Here is a 22,877-nt window from a genome sequence, read left to right on the forward strand (position 1 = left end):
CCCTCACAGTGACCCACGCCATTCAACGGTGTCTTACTTGAATAAATTGCTTATTTTGTATTCCTCTGGCGAATGTTTTTGTCCTTATGGTTGTTTGTTGAATTTGTTTTCCTAGGAAAGAAGCAATTATGATGTAGTAACCCAAAGGTAAACTGCAATTAAAATCATTTTGAATGAAATATGTGCAGCAAAAAAACAACAACAACAACTACTACTTACATTGTTCCAACTGGTTCATCGTCTTGGATACAAGAAGAAAAGGGGAAAAAAGGAGAACGTAAATTGTCAAATACAAGATGAAAGTTTAGAGCAAATTATATGTGCTGTACTTTGCTGACAGTTTTTCCCTCCAGGCAGCTGTTACTTTAGCCAGGATAGGTTGCTAAAGCCCTTCATTGACCATTAATAATATTTGATGATACAGCTGAACGCACACATTGCTGTGTACACTGGTGGGAAGCTATGACATCACATATATGGGAGTGAGCTGCTAAACACATTTGTATGTACATGCTCTGTGTCCCATGAAAACAGTGAGTCAGAAGGAAGACAGCGACCAACAGAGCGTGTTTTTGGACACTTGAAAGCAACTAAAGGCTTCACAGAAGGTGAAGAAAAAACATTTGGTGCTCTATAAATAAAGATTATTAGTACATTATTAGTGTGCAGTACTGTCTCTTAAACAATCACATCTGTAACGACAAGGATTGTAAACTGCTCCAGCGCCGTCTGAATTTCATCATGTCCCCCCTCGTGGTTTCAGACTGAGCATGTGTGTAGGAGCCGCTACAGATGGCTCACTTAAAGCCATTTTTTAAATTATGCTCAGCAATTACGTCGTGTTTTTTTTGCAAGAGCCTTGAGCATCAGCTTGATATTGAGGCAGATTTTCCAAATAAACATGAAGATTCAATGCTTTCTCTTTTGGAGGTTATATCACGTCCTTGCAATGCTTAGCATCTACTGAAAGCTAATTCAATCCAGATTGACAAGATAAGAGTGAATATTGTTGCACTGAGGTATTATAAGTTATTTCGAAATCCCACGACCGTGTGGGTTGGCATTCAGATGAGAATGTTTCTGCGAGTAGTAACCAGGGACAGTGAGATGTAGTCCATGCAGCTTTAAGTTAGAGATAAGCAGCATTGCATGGTATTAATGTGGAGCAGTTATAACGTTAGACATGGTCCTGTGTGATCACTCTGAAGAGGAACATCTGTCAGCACATCCCACCATTCTCAAACCTTACGCAACAATAAAGGTCGCATAGTTTTGTTACCGAGCAAACATCAGATTTTTGCTGTGTGTGTGTTTGCAGCCGACGGCAGCTGAAGGCTGGTATTTATTCCAGTGGTAAGTGTCATCCAGTTGATTATAGTTAGCTTTTTATGCAACAGGTGGGTGTGCAAGCCTTTTAGTTTAAACTTCATCATCTTGTTATTTTGGTTTTGAATAAGGCTCGACACGTCGGCCTCTGCCTCAGAGCTCTTGCCTGTGAAGTACAAAGGTGTTGAAACATAGCTAAATCATCAAGAGACCACAATTCATATAAGGCACAATGACAGGTGCCAAAACCTCCAGGAATATACGGGATGAAAAAAGAGACCGGAGAGGCCGTGCGTCGTGAGCAGGGAGTCCTCGGTCCTGATTAGAATGGAAAAAACATGGCAAATATAATCCAGCTTAATCGCTCCAGTTTTGTGGTAGACAAAGTCGAATTAGAGGACATGTACAGAACTTGTTCGGTGGTTTGTACATGCCTATTTTATAACGTATTAAAGCTTCAGCTTTTATTTAGTTAGTTACATAATAGTAGTTACATAATTTAAGTAATTACATTCAATGTATTATAATTTATAGTCCATCATAGTCATAAATAAAGATTGGCGATGATTATAGATGTAGTTTAGTGTGTTATTAATCCAGCAGATTAAAAAAGTGTGTGAATTTAGACAAAGAGTAAGATTCATTCTAATCGCTCTTTACCTCTTAGTGTGTGTGTGTGTGTGTGTGAGAGAGAGTGTTATAGATAGAGGCAGTGGTCAGATAGATATAAACACTGTCACACACTTCTAGTTGGTCATAAAGGAATATTGAGAGAAATACGTTTTATAAAATTCAACACAAAATTTCATAGGACATCACTGATATTAAATTCTGACCCAGACTACAGGTACTTAAATTTACCCTCAACTGAACTCTGGAATGGAGACCCATAACAGTCTGTAATACCCAGCTAGAGAAATACCCAGCTGTAGAAATACCCAGCTGTAGAAATACCCAGCTGGAGAAATACCAAGCTGTAGAAATACCCAGCTATAGAAATACCCAGGTCAAGAAATACCCAGCTATATAAATACCCAGCTGGAGAAATACCCAGATATAGAAATACCCAGCTATAGAAATACCCAGATATAGAAATACCCAGCTATATAAATACCCAGCTGGAGAAATACCCAGCTATATAAATACCCAGCTGGAGAAATACCCAGCTATAGAAATACCCAGCTGGAGAAATACCCAGCTATAGAACGAGGTCACACTTGATTAGAACAGCGGCGCTAAATCATGCTGGTGGTTTGGATTAAACCTCAGCAATCTGCATTAGCTGATTTTATTTCTTTTTTTTTTACTTTCAGTAACACGGTCAAACAGAGCTCATCTACTATTTCTAAACCTAATCCAGATTTAATTTCAGTCTCTTTGCTATCAAACATTTGATCAGCTCAGGCTCTGACTGCTAATATCCTGGTACAAATGAGCATTTAAAAAAAAATGAGGATCAGTTAAGAAACAGACTAAAATTGTATTCCTGAACAATTCTGTTTAGACTTATAATGTGATTTCAGATTATCACAGTTAACTTGCCACACAACACCAAACGTCATGGGTTCAAGCTTACGGAAACCAACGTGGACGCAGACCTGTTTTCATTGACTGTAAAGAGAATCGGCTGAATTTCCTGTGCTAACATGTCAGCACAGATCATAAAGTTTGCTGACGGGCTGTTGGCTTTAAACACACTGAAAGGGAAAAATCTCCAAACCATGCAGAATCTCTCACTTATCACCCATTAAGATTATGTTGCCATTCGGAAAGAAGGGGGGGGGGGGGGGGGGGGGGATAATAACCAATTCAGTTATATAGTCGGGCTATGCAGTCGCTAAAGGCTACTGTAATCATTGGGAAACAAACCTGATATTACATCTGCCATTAGCTCAGCAGACAGCCGTGGACTGTCTGTTGTTTACCTAATATGCACGCATAAAAGTCATATTTATATTCCTCTCTTGCTGCAAAAGGATGAGAGGCATGCTGGAAAGTCCTGAAATATTAATGTGGTCACTCTACGTCTCTGAGAGCAGATGCAAAACCTTGTGGGTGAATAGCTTACTCGCATTCGTGAATGCTTCTCAGGCTGCTGATGGCTTGCTGCATGCCTTCATAGCCACAGCCCTTTGGAAGAGGGACTTTATTTCTGCACATGCTGAATTAGAATTAGAATTCAAAGCGACCTTTACTGATAGAACATAATTACAACTGTACTTTTAGTTTCCGACCAATATGAGAGCTGGTTATGGTACTTATGAGCAGCCGTTGTTATCAGCAGAGGCGTTTTCCTACCATCGATAATGTCGTCCGGCATCTTGCGTCTCTCGTAGACAACGATGACGACTACGAGGATGATGATTTCTGCAAGCACGCCCAGAAAAGGCCACAGCGGTGCAAGATAGCTGCGCACCCGCAGTATGGTGATCTCAGCAGTGCTTCCGATCACGTTGGTGGCGTTGCATTCATATTTCCCAGGGTCCGTGCTTATATTCAGGTTTAGTACGATGAGCTCCGTGTAATTTCCCCGGTTCGTGATGAAGATGCGTCCGGTGGAGTTGTCAATGCCCTGGATAAAAATATGTTGAAAATGCATTAATCAAGGCCGGTTAGAATGCTTTTTTTATTACATTGTGTCTACTGTGTCTGTGTCTACATGTATGCATGCTGTATAAACGTGTACATTTACCGTGTAGGACGATCCGTCCACCTTACGCCATGTCCAAGTGGGATATGGGTAGCCAACAGACTTGCAGTAAAGCATTGCCTCGCCCCCCTCATTTTTGTTTTCACTTCTCTTGTGGCTGGTGATATCTGGTTTTGCTGGAAAGGTAAGATAAATAAAGTGGATCATTAGACACATTGGCAGCGACATTCAAAGGAATGTTTTAAATCATACCAGATGGCATGAATAAGGAGGGCATGATTGGCTGTTCTGGCTACGGTGGTAATAATGTGTTATTCAGCTGTCTGCACGGCAGAGAGGAGTATAATTAAGACGCTTTGTCGCCGGGCTGATCAGTGAAGCAGCTCCGTTTTCCTGACACATTTTTTTTTTTTGTTAGTTTGAACCAGTGCTCTGAAGAGGATCACAAAAGGTTCCTTAAAAATATTGTCAAAATGATATGCATCAATTTTGTAACTTTATTTGCATCGCCACTTTGTTCAGCGTCTTATAGATACTCAGATTACTGCATTTGTGTTGTATTGTTGTTCTTATATTTCAGTCATCTTTTTTTTAATTGATGTTTCTAAATCACAGTATAACACTATTGATCTAAAAAGATTTGCACCGCAGTCTTATAACTAATAATTATACTGTGCTGCAATGTTTTAAACATTGTAGCACTAATTAATCACCTTCAATCAAAAACTCATATTTTTTTGTGTTAGACACCATTTTAGCCGAAAATAAAGACAAAATAGTTCTGAATATGTAAGAAAGAGCAGCACGTGTAGCCCAGTAGAGTCATCTTGGAATAAAAGCGACCTAATATGGGTGTGTGATCACGTACCACCCCCACCACTAAACCCTAGCACCAGGGGGAACATCACTCTGAATGAGATAAGGCATTTCAGTACAACTCCTAATGAGGTCATGGACGATCGGGGCTCCGTATTGTATGAGAGCCAGATGTGCCTATTCAAAATAATTAAACAGTGAGGAGCTAATTTCCTGCCAGAACTTAAGGAACAAAAACTCTCTGTGGATTTCCACAGAAGAGATTTACAAGGAAAAATAATTGCTGGTGATGAATGAATACATTTATAATAAAAATGCAGCACATGCAGTAGAAAGCACTGCAGCAGATGCCAGATCAAAATGATCAATGCAGCAGTCGTTCCCCAAAGGTGACAACGTGACTCCCCAGAGCATCCGAGGATCATTGGCTCTGCTTTCCACTTTTCTCCTTGACTACAGTCATTTCTTCCATGCAATTAAACGGGATAGGAGATAAGCCTTGAGTGAGCATTTTTCCTGCTGCACATGGATAACAGGGCAAGAGGGTGACAGAGCTCACTCTAATTACGGTGTAACTGCGCTCTATGAGCAGGGGAGTGGCCAAACACATTTATCCAGCATCCTCACTGTGTTATCTCGGTGACTGACATCCCTCAGAGCGCTGCTGAGGCAGTAAGAAACCTCCATTTCGCACTCCTGACTGTGATTACTGACTATTAATCGGTCTGTGCTAGACAGAAATGAATTGATGCCTGAATCTGAGAAGGACATGTGAGAGGGAGCAAGGTCTGAAGCTGAAGCGGAATAAAAAGCTGATTTCAATGGCACGTGATGCTGAAAGCTACATGTTATAGACTTGACAAATTTGAAATCAGAAAAATGCATGATAAATAAATGTTATAGTAAAATGTGATTAAGAAATACGAGGTACCAAATATGAATCTGTGGTGGGCTTAGTATCACAGACAATAAACTCCATTCCTGCCACAGAGATTGCTGGGATTGGATTCAGAGCCTTAATCCTACAACATCACAGAGCCCTCCATCTGTTGCCTCTGAGCCGAGTCCTGCAAGGATGAGGATGCCAAGGACACTGTAGGAGAGGGATCTCGGTGAACTGCTGCCAGGAGCGCAGTGCGAAGCTGACGAGCATAGCAGTGGGCTCACTACCTGGGTCACAAAAGATCTCAAACATATCTGGAAAATTACATCCATTTTACATTGCAGCAAATCTAATGTAATATTCTGATTTATATTTTAGATACAGAATTTAAGCCCATTTTAAGGACTACCTAATAGAAAAGCACTCTCAGAGAGTAAACCTCCGCCAAGCAGCTCATTCCCCTCGTAATTAGATTTACATCATCCACATCATCAAAAGGTTCTAAATTGTTCTTCTTTATACACCAACCATGAAAAGTAAAAGTGAATCGGAGTTGATTCTAACTTTGTTGTTTTTAACTGATTTCCGAATCTATGAATGGAGTTTTCAATGTTAAAATGTAATTAATTTATTTTCCTGACCTCATTCTGGATCAGATCCAGAAGACATTTTGCATGATAGTTCATATCATACCCCTTTATGACTGTGATTTTTGGTGAGTGAAGTAAATGCATAGATGGTCTATGTTTTTTGTGTGTGAAAAAGTAAATGGGAAAATCCATATTAGATCCATATTAAATCCAAGTTAGACAAAGACCCATCTCCAGACTTATTTTCTTCGTCAATATCCATCCATCCATTTTTCCTTGATTCTGCTAGCAAAAACGCAACCTCCTTGGCAGATGTAAAAACCAAGGCTATCTTCTCCTCCAGGGTTACAGGCAGCGAGTCTGTCTCAACAGTCGCACCCCAGCGCTCTTCTAATGGCTGGGACCCTTTGGTTGGAATGGGAACGAGTCACTATCATCTCACAATCCAGTAAACGTCCAAACACACACGGTCATCGCCCATGTTACGCAATCAGGCACAGAACAAGAGGGAGGGCGTGCTCAGTATGCACCGTAGCCATGCCACGGCAAATTGGCTTAAGCACTACACACGGGCAAGCTTCTCCTTAACGGGGCTTCGCTTAGCGCTTCACTTCAGAGGGAATATCCCTTATTCAAGTTGAAGGCTTTGCCGTCAGCTTGAATGAAACAATTCAGTAGATCTTCAGTGAGGGTTTTTTCGTACATAGACCATCTGTGCTGTCTCTTCTGAAACCACTGGATAAAAATACAAATAAAAAAATACTGGACAAACAATTCCGTTTTAAAGGTGTTTTTCTCTTCTCAAGGATGTCTACTTTGTGTTCGTATCTGGGTGAGCATGTGCAGGACCTGTCATTTGTTCCAGACAGTCATCTCGATGAAAGTCAAGTCTGAGAAAGAGCCTGCAGATTTTGCCCCGTCAGCACCATATGAACTTTCCAGGACACCTTCCTATCTGTAGATAGCTGCAGATGATCTGTTCTAAGTTTGAATATACAATTTTTCAAAATGCTGGATGGATGGATGGATGATAATTCTGTCATATGGGCTCAGCTGTTAATATGTCACAGAGAGGGTTCTTACCTTTCACTTCTATCGTGGCATTTGCATTCGGTGCCATGTCGAACACGTACACACACATGTATTCTCCAGAATCGTCTGCTCGCGGTTTAACAATCCTACGACCAAACACAAAAAACATATTTCACATTTAGAAGTTATACACTGTTGGTAGTCAGGCAAAAAAAAAAAAAAAAGGTGAGCTATCATCTTGAATCCAATGATTAGTGTGGACCACAGCAGCAAAAGCCTCGGGGTTCTGCTGCCCATTGGAGACAGTGTTGGTATTTATGCTGTGATATTACAGAACAGCAGCTCTGGATTCCGTAGGGAGGGGCACCATGGGCACTTTAGCTCTAATCTTCAGCATATCACTGATGTAATGTGACAAGGAAGTGACCAGTTGGTCTTCTCTTGTGGTCAGTGCTAGTCTTTGGTATGTCTACGGAGGGGCAACCGTCGCTTTGTAATCAAAAGCTAATCTTGTGTGACAGCAGGACCTAACAACGATGATTATACAGTATATCACTGTTTACTTCAAGCAAAAGAAAACCCTATAAACCATGTCTTTCTACTGGTTCGTTACCCCCCCATGTGTAGCGATAGCTTGAGTAACTGCTTGAAGATGACTGTACGCAGTGTCATTGTGCAGACTGCAAGACTTTGGGTCACCATTTGCAACAAGGTTGGGCTCTTCAACAGGCTTTTTTTTTTTTTAAACCTCAGTGTTGTCCTCAAATAGCCCATTTCTTTGCACCAAACATTTTGATCAATGATACATTATGCACCCCTGTCACCTGTATGAGGTGAATCTCTGCTCCGTCCGCGTGTTGGGGATCTCCTTTCTGTTCTTCATCCACAAGCTTTCCTTGTGCAGAGTTTGAGAGGTGGTGAGGTTACACTCCAGGGTCAGCGGTTTGCTCGAGCTGTCCGCTGACAGGATGATCTGATCAGAGGCATTGATCTTTGGTTCTGGAAGACAGACAGAATCAAAGCTTATCACAGAACTGCGGGATCCGTGCTCATTTCAAATCTTCCTCCCATGCTGCCGTAGCTGTGGGCTGTGTGCCGTTTTTATGCAATCTGAGTAGGAGTATGGACTGAAGACAAAAGCACACATGACAAAAAAACAAAAGAGATGTTAACCCTTTATTGCCAAACGTATCATATTTGATACACATGGCTTTTCAGAATTTGGAGACTTCTACTTCAGAAGTTTGCCCCCCCCCCTCCCAAAAAAGCAGATAGATACAAGCCAACACATGCATCTGCATTTTCCATGAAAAAATTCTGGATTTTGCTAATATCATTAAATAAAATGTAACTATAAACTACAGTAATATTAATGCTATATAAAAGAGTGTGTGTGTGTCTGTTTGATTTTGTATTTATTTATTGAGATCTGGGAATAAGATAAGACTTAACCAGACAGAGACTACATCACTTCTGTTGCCCTCTAATTTGCTAAGCACACTGGCTACCAGACACCATCAGGGTCCACTTATCAAGGACATTCAGAGAGAAGAATGCATCATATGAGCAAAGCTCTGCCTAGAGTGGGTAGCAGAATGCCTCCTACACCCTTCCCTGCACACTCCTCCTCCTCCTTCTCCAGGGTGGGCCAACCATGGCAACAATGGAGACCCCCCGAGGGAGGAGCAGAGAGAAGCATCATAATCCTACTTACTGGCTGCTTCTGCAAGACCACTATGAAGGCAAGAGGTAAAAGAGGGCAGAGGAGGGCTAATGTGACAGCCAAGTGACTTCTATTAGCATTCATCACACCGCCGTCTTAAAATTATGTATCCTCAATAGCTAAGGGACTGTCTGTCCCCTCCCCTTGACACGCCCTCAAGCAGAACCACATGAGCTATTAATAGTATATTTGAGACATGCACATCCATACAGAAAAAAAACACAACATGTGGTACATACATTAACATTTAGCAAACACAGCACAGTGGTCCACAAGCCATTCAATCAGAAGGTTGTTTGTAGGACTCCTTGTCACAAAGTTCAAATCTGGTAACTGTCTGATCAGAATGTTCCAAACCCTGACCCTGAACTCCACCTTCCCTTTGGCGAATTGTCTAACACAGCGTTCTGAATAAATTGATAGCCAATTAACTATCAAATATTACCCGAGGGGTTTTACTTTTTACGATTATTGCATTATAAGCACAAATTTGTTTTCTTCTTTCCATTTCTTGGCACTAATTAAAATGCCGGATATGAGGGAATACCGAGTAGAACTACATTCTCTCAAGATTTACTGTAAGTATTGAAGCTGTTCTTCTAAATAGATTAAGCTTAGTGACCAACTTGGCAATTTCTATTAGATCATTACATCACTGTAAACGGCAAAACCAACCTCAAATCTCAATAATACAACACATTACACAAGAAAAAGATGGCCGCCTGAGAGATGCCCCGGTAATGTGTGAACATAGAGCACAACACTGGGTCTCCTGAGCGTGTTTGGCTAAATGGTTTTAAACAACTCATTCCTAACAGGATACGCAATTTCCAATGCAATATCGTGTCTAATTTAGAGCAACACACATTTGTATTACTCTGTGAGGCAAAACGCAGCACATCACATGCCCTTACGGCTGTTTAAAAAAAAAAACAATCTTGAAACGAGTTTGAAAATAAATCAAAATCTCTGTAATTCAAGTGACTCGACCTACAAAATCTACATGTGTTTGAATTTGAAGTCCTGGAGTGTTTTTTTTTTTTTTTTTTCAAATAACCAAAATACATCTTGAATGCACCTTTTCAAAATAAATTCTGTGTTCATCTTATTTTCATGTTGACCAAACGGAATTCCAAATGTGGAAAGTTTCCTTAGGAGCATTCTTATTTGCTTTCTCGCTGGGGAGAAGCAAACACCAACCTCATTCATAATTCTGTACACTAAATATGAAGCAGCCGCTTTGCAGCACGGTTTAGCATTAATAATGAAAACCGACAACATCACCTTGACCCACACATCCTTTTTCATGCTCTTAATTCCTATTATTGTACAGACATGTAAATTGATATCATCCAAAAACAAAGGAAATCAAATAGGCACATTCACTACGGTTTCTACTCCAATAGAAATGTCAGGGAGCGTTTCATATTCTGGTAGAGTATCACTCACAGAAGCACGTTAAAGGATGTGCCACAGATGGATTTAATCCAAGCATACATTTGGAGGGGGGGGGGGGGGGGGGTGTCAACATTAGAATGGCACCATGTTAAAAACTCAGCTGCCAATGTGAATGTGTTAATGCATCGAGATTGATTATGAGCATTTTCATTTGGAGCGATTCCAAATGCAGAATGCAAATGAATCGACTGGCCAATAGAAGACCACTTCAGCATGTCTCGTCTTCGTAGCTGTCCTCAGCTACACAATCATCATGACACATCTTCAGCGAGGACTTGAAGTGCACACAAATGAAAACATTTGCTGCCTTTCCCACTTCTCGTAACTTGAATGGCCTCATCAAACAGCATTCAGAATTTGCCAGCTAAAATCTGAACAGCCCGGCAGAGTTCAAACTCCTCTAAGCTCCTCGGAGAGCTTCCCTATGACTAACAGCATTCCACATCTCCCCACGCTCCAGTGGGCAGACCACTGAAGCATGCACAGATTTAAAGAGTCCAGAAGAGATATTCAGTTTGTTTGCATGTTTCCCTGCACAGAGCACAGGGTTAAAACATTTAATACCATCACTGATTCACGCTCGCAGTCTTTAATGGCTGAGAAGGCACAAGGTTGCAGCATACGCAGGTCCAGAAAGACCGTTGCGTCGAAGGGAAATCTCTGTCTCATCTGAACAAGGAGTCAGACACTCAAGCCCCTCGCGTGGTTTCATCCTTTATTGGATTACCGCAGACAAATTTGAAAGCAGAAAATGTTTGCCTTTATCAGCAGAGCGCTGACAGCAGGAACCACTCTCTGACGCGTTATCGGATCCCTCCTTGTGTCTTCTTCTTACAGTTTCCATTTTGCTCTGCACCCAGAGCTCGAGACCCAAATCAAAAGCTCTCAGTACTTCAGAGCCCTTCTAGGTTTCTGCTGCATTTAGCAGGCGGGGCTTTGAAGTCAATGAGACAAATCCACATGAAGCACGAGGACACCGCATAACATCGTGGGAATAGGCGTCACAAATAACACCATAAAAAAGGTCACAGTAGGATACAGGAAGAAAGATGATCACTACAAATCTAAAATGACACACAAGCAAGAGAGAGAGAGAGAGAGAGAACGAGTGTTCGCTGTGGGAGAAGAGGTAAAGTTCCCGGATTTGGGGGTTATATCATAACAAGATGCTAATTGGATTTTTTGGAAATGTAAGAATAGAAATGTTTATCAAATCAAATCAAATAACAAAAATCAGCCAATTCCAAAAAAATTTAAAAATATATTCAGGTTAAATTTTTTCAATGTAATACTAAAACTATACACAAAAAAATACAAATGTATTTTTTCCTTGCCTGTGGTGAGGGTGGGTGCTTGAAAGGTTTTTTCAGGTTAGAGCGGTTGGAGTAGGCGACTCGCACTACAGGATATACAGACCACTCACTCTGCAGCACTGAAATGGTGGCCTGGGTGCGGATCCACGAGATGGCAGGATTTTGTCGGAAGTTATTGCGCCTGGGGTCGTTGCTGGCCCGGCACTCGTAGGTCCCGGAGTCCTCCAGCGTGAGGCGCGTGATGCCCAGCACACTGACGCCATTGGTGCCGTAGGCCGTGTTGATGGATACCCGACGCTTGCGGGCTCCGTCCCAAAGCTGCTTGAAGGAGTCTGCTCGGTTGATTTCAGCATACCACCACTGGATCTCTGGAGTCGGGATGCCAACCACGTCGCAGTACAGCTCGAAGGTGTCCCCCGTATGCTTGGTCTCAGACGCTGGTGACTTCACAAACCCAGCTAGAGAGAATTGCATTGGGATGGTGGGGAGGAAGCAGGGGGGGGGGGGGGGGGGAGTGAAGGAGGAGAAGAAAAATGATCAGAGAACATACAAACATTAAACCTAACTGATCAATAAACAAGCATCAAATTATTCACATCTGTGATTTGGTGGTTCCTCTGAAATGAAACCTAGTCCAGGGGCTGAAATCTCTCCGGCTTGCTCTTTTAACTATTTCAATAATTTGAATATGCGTTTAATAATTTTCTCCAATTGGTTAGGCAAAATAAACATTGCAAATGTGTCTGTTTCAACTGTTCTGTCTTCTGTGACACCGTGTCTTACTATTTACAGACGATTTACAAATCAGTCAATGAAAAAGTCATCAGCAGTTGCAGTCCGATAATTAATAGTACAGCAGCTCGCCCTCAATCAAATAGAACAGCAAGGTCTGCTTTTACGTTCATAGTCAAATGAGATTGTGGTGACGGAGTTTGGTGGTTCAGGCCAGGCTGAAAGAGGTAGGAATGAAATGAAGAGTTTTGTGTTGGCTGTTTGGCTGCCCTGTTGGCAGCAGCATGTGGGACCTGAGGATTTCCACACAGTATGTGAAAGTGTGACCGGAGACATACAAGCTGATAAGCTTGCATGTGTTTAAGGTGAGGAATGTATGTGTAAATACTGATTGTAAGCAGCACCGTCTGTGCGGCGCGGGGGTGTACAGTGTCTATTCCTGATTACAATGATTATAAATAAGGTTAGGCGCCAAAACCTGGACTAAATTAGAGCCAAATCTTCACTCCCATTTATCAGGTACCTGTAAAAAAATAAATATTTTGGGTTCTGCTAATTTGCAGAGATACAAGATAGCATATAAACTACTGAAAGACGGACCAGGTTGCACATCAAATCTGACCAAGCATTTAAGGCAGCACGGTGTCAATCTTTAATCCGGGGCCGTGCTGCTGCCTCCCAGCGCCGGCGTGTCACCAGCCAGTTTTAGTAGCACCTTGCTAGAACCTCGAGAACAGGGACTGATTACTGAAGTACAGGGAAAGCTGACCAAAGCTAAACTTGAGCAGTAACTATAACGGTAGTTATACAGCAAATATGTTAGGAAAGGTGAGGAAGAGTCACCACCAAATGAATGACTGGCCTCAGACAAGTAATTTGACTTTGGTTAAGAAAATGCTACAATAAATAAAATAATAAAAATGATGTTGTTTTTCTTTATTACAATTAGGAAAAGTTTTTGGCTTTTTACAAAATTGTTTCAGTCTTCATAAAATGTGATGTACACAATACTGCATGAGCTCGTATGACTGTGTGAGCTTTCCATCATATTTTTTAGAGACTACACCAATTTCCTATAATCCATCAGGCCATTTGCTAAAGCGGTTTATGCTATTCAGGATCAGAGGGTGCAGAAATCAAACATTCTGTATTCTACTTCATACAAATATTCTATGCAAGCAGTAAGTCAGTCACTTTTAAACTGTTGAAGTGCCAAAGCCTGAACGCAGCTTTTAAACAGGACCACAAATGGACGTAACTAAATGTACAGCGTGTAGGAACCTAATCTCTTCATCCATATCCGCTCTTGGTGGCCGTGCCAGAAATTAGGTCAGTCAGCTTTCATTTTGAATAAGCTGGACGTTTAAGAGCAGGTTTTGCAAACTCACGAGTGGTCACAGCGCGACAAACACTGAATGACCAACATTTAGCAAAACACCCGTGCTTCTTCTTCCTCCTCCTCTTTCGGCTTGTCCCGTCAGCAAATCAACCTTCTAGTCGATAGCTTGACTAATTCTGGAAAAGTTCTACGCCAGACGCCATTCCTGGACAAACGCACACGCTTGTGCTACTAAAGATGTGTTTGAGTAACACGTAGAACACAAAAACTACCCAGTACTCCTTAAATAGGAGGTCCTAAATTGAAGGGGTGGATTAATTCACATGTAACAGAGATTTACATTTTCAATACTGTAAACCACTACCCCATACACTCCACAGTTTAACCACCCCTCCCCATGAGGCCACTTGGAACAGTCCCATTAGGGTGATGACGTACACCTGGCCTGCACTCACATGGGCCGGCCTCCATGTCAGTGGCCCCGCCCATCACCTCAAAGAAAGGAGAAACTGATGAGAAACAAAGACAATTGCTTTGGTCTTCTGTGTGACAACCAACTAAATAGGAATCCAATCATGAGCAGTTAGGACAAAGACTAATTGGGAAAGAAATACAAGGTATTAAAGTGATCAATATACAGGTGAATGAAATTGTGAAGTATTAAATATTTACAAAATACTCCCTCACAGAGTGTATCATGCTGTGAGTATGTGTGTCTGATTCGTGACCCTGTTTCCACATCAGTGGTTAGCGTAGCGTAGCCCAACAGTGCTTTGCCAGCCTTAATGAATTCCATCAAATGGCAAATCACCTAAACCACAGACAATGTTCTCTGCCAACCCTGCAGCCTGTCAGATGTAAACCGCATGTGCTGGAATAAAAAATAGAATAAAACATCACTGCCTTAAGTCTGTCCTGAGTTGTTGTCGTGGAAATGGGAACAAAGAGCCTGTGGTCTCTTGCGCGTTAGACTGTGTGTTGCACCTAAATACAACAGCTTTTATGGGCCGTCCCGGATCTTCTCCCGCACTGAAAATAATGTTTCATTAGTACTTGAACGCATCAGCCTGGGAAAGCCAAAGAAGCGCACGTAAACGAATACAGAATTCTGCTCATCCTCTCAATGTAGCTGGTTACATTTCATTTAAAGTCAAATTGTGCAAAACTTTGTAAAACACCATTCACAAGTTTACACGGATAGACCATGGAGTTCTTTTTTCCCTAGATATTATTAGGCACAATAATCTGAATAATTAATCAGAAAGTTATTCCAAATATGTCCCATAGCAGACACAACATGGATTAGAGTTTGTGCGACAGTAGCGGGTCTGTTGCTCGACATCTGCTTTTAGATATATGGAAATGAACTGGAGCACTAGAAAGGGAAATTGTGAAGATTATTCTGCAAAAAAAATATAAACTGCATTCATCGTATATGGTTTGTCTGAAGATATTCGGCGCTTATAACCTGTGTTACAATGCGCGATGCCTAGAGGTATTCGGAGTAATTAGTGTTTGTTTATTTTCTCTGAAAACATCTGGGCACATCAAGAGGGTTAATCCAGGTCTCTGCAGATAGAGTATTCCAGCCTTATTCTAATTTGATAGAACATTTGCTGTGGCACCGCACGGCACAGATAACTATTATCTGGAAGGAAAAAAAAGCTCATAGTCCCAGTATCCTGTATTATCTGCTTTAGAAAGAAGAAATGAATGTCCTCTAAGGTGATGGCAAATTAAATCAGAAAAGAGAACACTTGAGTCCATTTAAATCCAGGCTATAGAGAGATTCTGGATAATTAAATAAAAGACAGACAACAGTTGGCTAAGGAGTAGAGCAATTTTTCTGATGTTTAAACAGGGAGCTTATAACAAACCACACACTGTATGAAAAAAAAAGACCATGAAGCCACCGTGACTTCACCCACAATTTCATGAGCTGCCGTTGGAAAGCCTTTGGCATGTTTGGACGAGAGGATGGAGCCGTCGAGGGTGAGTGGTGATTCTGTTTGAGATCCCCGAAACTCGACTTTGTGATCGCAACTTGTCAGTCAAACGGAACCTGGACATAGAAGCAAACCGCTCGCTTCTCAACCGGTTACAAGCAGACTCTGCACCCAGCAGCTTCGTGCCCGACTGGCCTTTAGACAAAAGCTCGACAGTGATAGTGAAAACAATGTCATTGCAAGGTTAATTTTTATGTGCAGAGCTGATTAGCTAAATGCATTTATTTGGTCCCTTATGTTTGCTGACACCGACTAATCTAAATATTGGTCAAGCAAACCTAAACCTCAAATGACGATAGGATAGTTAACACAAGTATTTCACTGCAATAGCAGACACGGTTCTTCTCTCTATTGGATTTACCATCGAGAATTGAATTGATGTATAGATGTGCAAGGATATCAAACATTTTAGAATATCTTGTTATAAACTTGCTTTATAATTCCAAACGATTTAACGCGACATTACGAAATCTTTCACATTTCATTTCTCGCACTGATTTTCTCGCTCATTTGATCTGATGAATCATAATAGGATCAAGAAATATCCTGCTGTTTTTCCTCTGACAAGCTCTGTCTACTCTAAAGCAGCAAGGGGATCGCCGTCATTACAGCCTACATACTACTGAGGTAGGTAGAGCGCTCCCCTGAGGACTGACGAAAAGCCACACACCACCGCCGTCCACCCGGAGGGTGAGTCAGCAGCCGTCCCACAACACAGAGGGTGAATGCAGGGAGTATGGATCCCACTGGGGTCACTAAACTGGTTGTGTGCGTGGAGGATAGTGTTTTTATCTTTACCTGCATGGTTCTCTGACAGATGCGCTGGCCTTTAGATGCTATTTGTGTGAAGCTGCCTGTTAAAGGGAAGTTTTTCCTTGCCTCTTTCGCCAAAGTGCTTGCTCTTGTGGGACACGTTGGGTTCTATCTTTCTCTGCAGGGCTTTCCCCTGATACACCTGTAAAGTACCTTATAAAATTCTGTTATGATCTGGCGCTACAGAAAAAAAAGAATTGCCACACTCAGCATCTTAACATTTGCAATATTCCAAAGACAAATCAAGCCATTTGAATGTAATTAGTGAAGCAATTTGGAAGAACTTCTAAGGCCACATGCTGTGTAACTACACGTACTTCAAATCTATTTTGGGATTAATCTGGGCAGACATATTCTTGAAGCGTGCAAAGAAAGAGTGAATTATCACAAAGAAATAAAGACGTGTGATGGCTGCCTATTCAAATGCATTCTGCGCCTGTCCAAACGGTCCAGAGGAATGTCGTATTAAGCCTGAGCGAACATCCACACGTACAAAAGCACACACAAGTTATGCTGGGTGGTCAGTTTTCTTGCAGCACAGAGCAAGACAAGCTCGAAACAGATTGAGTTACATCGGAACGCATGGAGCTAAACATTTGTATTAAACACTATAACAAGTCACGACTTCTGTCAAGGTACTACTTCTGCCTCGATTGCCAGAGCTGTCCACGGTCACAGAGATGTCTCTATCAGACTTACTGTGACAGACCACCTGCCCACTCAACGCATCTGTTACACAACTATCCTGTAAAGACAAATGGCATTTCACTTTGAATTGGTTTCTCTAGCATCAAAGTATGCATCCCTGAGCATACATGTCCATCTTAGAAATAGGAGTTGAGGTTTTATTTTTTTTTGCAGGAGAGATTACACTTGTACAACTTTGGGCATAAAGATGACTAACATACCATCCTTGGATATGTAAGAGTCTTTATTTTCAATGGCTGGACCTGACAATCTCGCTATTCTGTTTCTCAGATATGTTTTAATGAGAAGGATATTTGGGATCCTTTAACAGTCAAAGGTAGATTTAGCAACAGTTTATGATGTAGCTATGGAAGGGTAATGTGAAGTGTTGCTTTATGAATAGAGTGTGCATCTAAGTAAGGGCTCCTATTCGAGAGAATCCTCAGATATGTCTATTTGCATTGAAGTATAGCCAAGGCACTTCCTCTGCCCTCATAGAAAGGACACAATTCTGACAGGCCATTTGCACTGAAGGATTAGCCCTACGTTTTTGTTACGATCCCAAATATAAACCCTCATAGGATACCGATTCCAAATGGTTTAAAGAAAGCTAACGTTAAAGAAATAACTTCAACATCTATCTGCAGCGGGATTACCAAAAGCCACTGCACCAAAAAAAATACCAAATAAAAGATTGTTTCAAATGTTTCATGAATTAAAAGCTAGTCAAAGTCTCAAGCAGTCAATATTCACGACCATGGATTTAAAATGTAAAAGGAAGTGATGTTGAATTATAGTCACCCCCCCCCCACACACACACACACACACATACACACACATGAACGTTAGCACATTAAGTTTAAGTGATGTCACTGTGTTAGAAGAAACTATTTCTTTTATTTTTGAAACTGAATTTCCAGAACTGGGTGCTGTGCCAACAAGTTCAATTTTCGTAATACAGTACTCGCCTTTGTTACAGAGATCACAGAAGACCGGCAGCAGTTTAATGGGATTCAAATCCAAACAACCCTGTTCTGTGTAGCCGCGCTCTAATCCCATCCTCCAATCACAATCTGAGAGTATTTACTATTTCCAGAGGCCAAAGACAAGAGAATCCAAATGATTTGTTGTAAACCAGAGAATTGTAGAAATGCAGATGTGTCACTGACTTTAACCATATAAAAATCGCAATAATTGTAAAACAAAATAAAACACCCACACCACAAGGACTCGTGTCTGTTACTCGTTGTTTTCTGCAGAGGAGATCGTGTTCCCTGACGACCCACGTACAGTATTTCAAAATATTCCATTTAATGAGAAGTGAAATGTTCGCCTGTTCTAAATATCAGTTTCCAGGAGTTTTAAGGTCAAATAAATGACTATAATATAAAAGTAAGTAACCCCTGAATATTTTTCCTTGTCCCATGTGCAGCGCATACACAGTTAACCAAGGTTGTGCTAACGGATTTAGCAGCAGCAGCACAAGGCTGACGCTAAAATGAGGACCATCCAGCTGTGAATGTGTGTAACAAGCCCACTGCATGCACACTCAGCAAAAACGGTCCCTGCACAAACTTCTACTTAAAAATCAGTGCTCACCTTAGAGTTGTGCATCGGTGTACAGTATACCTGCAGTGTAATGTGTGCTGTGTGACGCTGCTCTTGACCAGTGCAGTTTGCATCAGATTTCACGGTGGGAAAGCATGACTCAGTTTAAACTAAGTGTTGGCTCGAGTCCGACAACATATTTTCCAACTCCCCAATATACCTTCGTGCGGAGCCTGGACAAAGACGTGATAATGGACGAGCCGCCGATGCATCATATCGAATGAATGGTGTGCAGTTGTAAAATGGTTATGTCAAAATGCAACCTGAAACACATTAAATAATTAAAGCACCATATATCAGCATAGAGGCCAAGTATTCAATTGCAGTAGAGCATTGCAGTATAGGTGGATCCATCTTATTCTACATCAAGGCTTTGCACTTTGATTGTGTAACCTTAATCATCAGCCTTTGTTCTGTGTGGGGGAAAAGCAATGTTTAAAAAAAAAAAAAATCTAACATAGTAGTAAATGCACATGGCCGTTATTCTGAATATTGCCTCAACGTGATCATTTTGCACAGACATGCTGCAAAGTCAGCATCGTGAGAAGACATGCCTGCTTCAAAAAGGGAAAGTGGAATACATAAGTGCATTTCTCCAGGTCAGCCGCAGCCACCTTCTCAACAGCCTTTGGTTCCTTTGCATAAAGATCACATCATCCCTCCACTTAGAATGTCCACAGCCACATGGCGAGCCTTTACAGAAGGCTGTGCAGCTGTGCGCAAGGGGGCCGTCCATTAAGAGTTAATGAACTCACTTTCACAAAAGGACCTTAAAGCCACAGTCCTCAGTGCGGTTTCTCGTGGTTAAAAATAGAAATGAGGCAGAACGGACTGATGTTACAGTCCTCCAAATATCTATTGCAGAAAGCAGCCACCTATGGTAGAGCTACTCTCCCCTGAACAAGAGGCAATAATGGAACGAATTCCCTCTGCTTCCCAGATGAGGTGATTAAATCTAAAGCACTTATAGTTATTATTCTCCTCCTGGACTCTGCAAAATCAGAGGAAAACCTAAGATTGCATAAGAAAGCGAGCACCAATTATCCTTAATCTGAACTGATAGAGAAACATGTGATGTGAGCAAACACCACACCGGCGCTAACTGTGAACGAACATTAATCTGGATTTTCTACTGACACATTTAGAAACTGTCTTGTCGAACACTCACTGACCTCTGGCTCTGTGTGTGTGTGTGTGTGTGTGAGAGAGATCAGACTGTCTACCTGTGCACAAAGCTGAAAGAAAGGGCTTAATAGGATATTATTTTGTTGCATAACTGCTTCTCTTTTTTTTCTTATCTTCTTAAATGTGAGAGTTGCTTCTGTATTTCCTCGTGGAACAATACCAATTCAACTTAGTGTGCAGTCTTCCATTTTGTTACACTGAATTTTATGACATAGCACTAGTATGAATAGCGAGAACTATTCCACTTTTACATACACAATCATGTTTTCCATTTTAAACACTTTAAAGGTATGTGAGCTTTGCACCAATCATGCACAGTGGGCGTCTGATTACCCTCCAGAAAGAGACGAGGTGGACATTAAGCAGGAGAATTATGAGTGTGCAGTTAATCTTTGCCTGACATGCATTTTGTTTTATTATCTTCCACTGAAGCAGATTATGCCCGTGTTTATATTGCAGTACCAGCATATTGGCAGTCGTGTCTTTGATGACCGGTACGGTGAACTTAAACCGCTCATTGCTTTTTTTTTTTTTTTTTAAAGAATACTTTGAAATCAGAAACATCTGCAGCACTCAAAGATGCCAAACATCACAAGCAGCGCAGGAAATAAGAACGTACAGTGAGGAGGAAGTAGTAGAAGTAGCTCTTGTATTTACTCAAGCCCATCCAGTCAGTGTTTGCTCTGATAATATGTTGGATCATCTTCCACTGCTGGTTCGTCCTGCCTGAAACAATCTGCTTCCCAACACCCTTGAACGCTGCCAGCCTCCGGCTGCGTGCAAATATCCAGAACTAATTCCATGAAGGTTTGAACCTCAGCAACTCATTGACTATTTTTAAACGCATAATCGACGTGACCACAAAGGCGACTAATCCCCCCTTTACAGAAAATAACAAAAAATCAATAAATAGCAAGTTGACAGCCAATAACCTTGCAGGAATCTTGCAATTCCCCCCCCCGCGCAAGTGTCGCGTTCCCTGAAGGTTACATTCTGGGGGCTCAGCTTTTAAATGATTCCTCTGGCCCTGCATTAAACTACAGTCGCTTATCAGCTGCCCCCCCCCCCCCGTGCAGCGTTTCTCCGTCGTGCCGCGGTTACCGATCTGCGTCCTTACCGTTCTGAGCCGAGACCATCGGCAGCATCAAGTCCCCCAAAAGCACCGCCGCCAGGATCGCTGCGTTAGGATGCATCGTCGGGGCTCGGTCGCACCGCCAGAGTCTCGGTGCAGGACGAAGAGGAGGAGGAGGAGGAGGAAGAGGAGGGAGAGGAGGAGGAGGAGGAGGAGGAGATGTCGTGTATTAATCACGAGATCTAGAGAGACGGGCCCGGCATGCTTTCAGGTCTTCACGAAAGAATCAGCCGATGGCGTTTTTTGAAGCGACGTCTCCGCGATTCAACGACCTTTCAGAAGACAAGCGGGCGGGGTGAAAGGTCCGGGACCGGGACCGGGAGCGGGACCGGGCCGGCGGCTCAGGGGCTCCGATACGCAGCCATGGCTGGGGAAGAAGCCTCGTCGGATTGCGTGGGAGGGGGGGGGGGAGTCCACCGCGGAGGACTCGGAGATGCGCAGACCAGTGCGCGTTTGCGCTCTCGCGGTCACGCTTCGGTGATTATCGTGAAAGTAGCGCGCAAATCATTCCCGGCGGGCAGTGAGAGTATAAGATGCGGATCGGGCACCGACAAGCTGCGCGTGCCCTATGCGCCCACGACCGGTCCGTGCGTAAACTCTCACAGACACGCACCCACGCAGCGCGCGTGGAACTGATGTTGTTCCCGCTGTATTAACGGAGCCGTCAGTAATTCTCTTGCGTCGCTCTGCGCAGCGGCGCCTGTAATAACGACGTTATTACAAACTGTCAGCTCTATTTATCATCAAGTCGAGAGAGATTTGCTCCAATTAACGGGGGGGGGGGGGGGGCGGGTTAAAAACTTTGTTGCAGTTTCGATCATCTTTCAAGGCTGTTTATTTATGTCTTTATTTATTTATTGTCTTTAAACACTCTTGTCTGTTTCGAACGTGAGCGCGCATTTACAAATTATGTCACCACATCGGTGTTCTCTGTCCTGGGGGGTTCTCGGGCTGCGCGTCCCTTGGAGAGTCCAACATGGCCTCCTGTAATCCCCTCATCTGCGCTGCGACGTGGGCGCCCTCATGCGGTTAGATGACGTAACGTCAAAAGAGTCGCCTAAACTTTTAATTGCACATAATTGAAATAAATTAATACCGAACCACTTCATGTAATTACGAGGTTTGGAGTTTTATTTAATGATGTATTCCATTTTTACTCCGCTGTACAAACCAGCTGTAACATTTCTCTCTTTATTTTCGGTGACTATTTGGTTATTTTAATGCAACCCGTCGCTCCGTCACATTTTCCTTCCGTGAATGCCGTTCCAAACGGCCAACGCACGCAGTGTTCGGCCGCACATACGAACTTCCCTCCACTTTACAGCCCTCCCGTCCAGTTTGTCCACGGGAGACATCATTTAAAATGTAACCCCGCCTCCAACCTGCCACGGACCAATCAGCTTCAGGAATGTCAGCGCAGTCGGCACGCCCTCCTTTGTTCAAAACCAATCAGAGTGGAAGTGTGGCATTTTGCCCGAGGGGAAAACTTACCCCCTGGATGCGTTAATTACGCATCACTAAGCTGTTGCCAATGTGTGCACAACGCCGGACTCTCTGTGGGGCTTTTTACAACGACTGTCTTCA

The 22,877-nt window shown here is 42.4% G+C and overlaps 1 protein-coding gene across 1 annotated transcript; it reads right to left on the bottom strand.

Moving 5' to 3' along the window:
• Positions 1–50: 50 nt before the first annotated feature.
• LOC137897413 (neuroplastin-like) lies at positions 51–21,354 on the bottom strand. Its single transcript, XM_068741879.1, has 8 exons — positions 21,279–21,354; positions 11,902–12,249; positions 8,122–8,296; positions 7,349–7,443; positions 4,019–4,152; positions 3,625–3,898; positions 220–241; positions 51–111 (listed from the first exon to the last, which is right to left on the bottom strand). The coding sequence occupies exons 1-8, from the start codon at positions 21,352–21,354 to the stop codon at positions 51–53; spliced, it is 1,185 nt and encodes a 394-aa protein (XP_068597980.1).
• Positions 21,355–22,877: the final 1,523 nt, after the last annotated feature.

This window comes from Brachionichthys hirsutus, chromosome 1 (assembly GCF_040956055.1).
Source record: "Brachionichthys hirsutus isolate HB-005 chromosome 1, CSIRO-AGI_Bhir_v1, whole genome shotgun sequence".
In the NCBI taxonomy this organism is placed as follows: domain Eukaryota; kingdom Metazoa; phylum Chordata; class Actinopteri; order Lophiiformes; family Brachionichthyidae; genus Brachionichthys; species Brachionichthys hirsutus.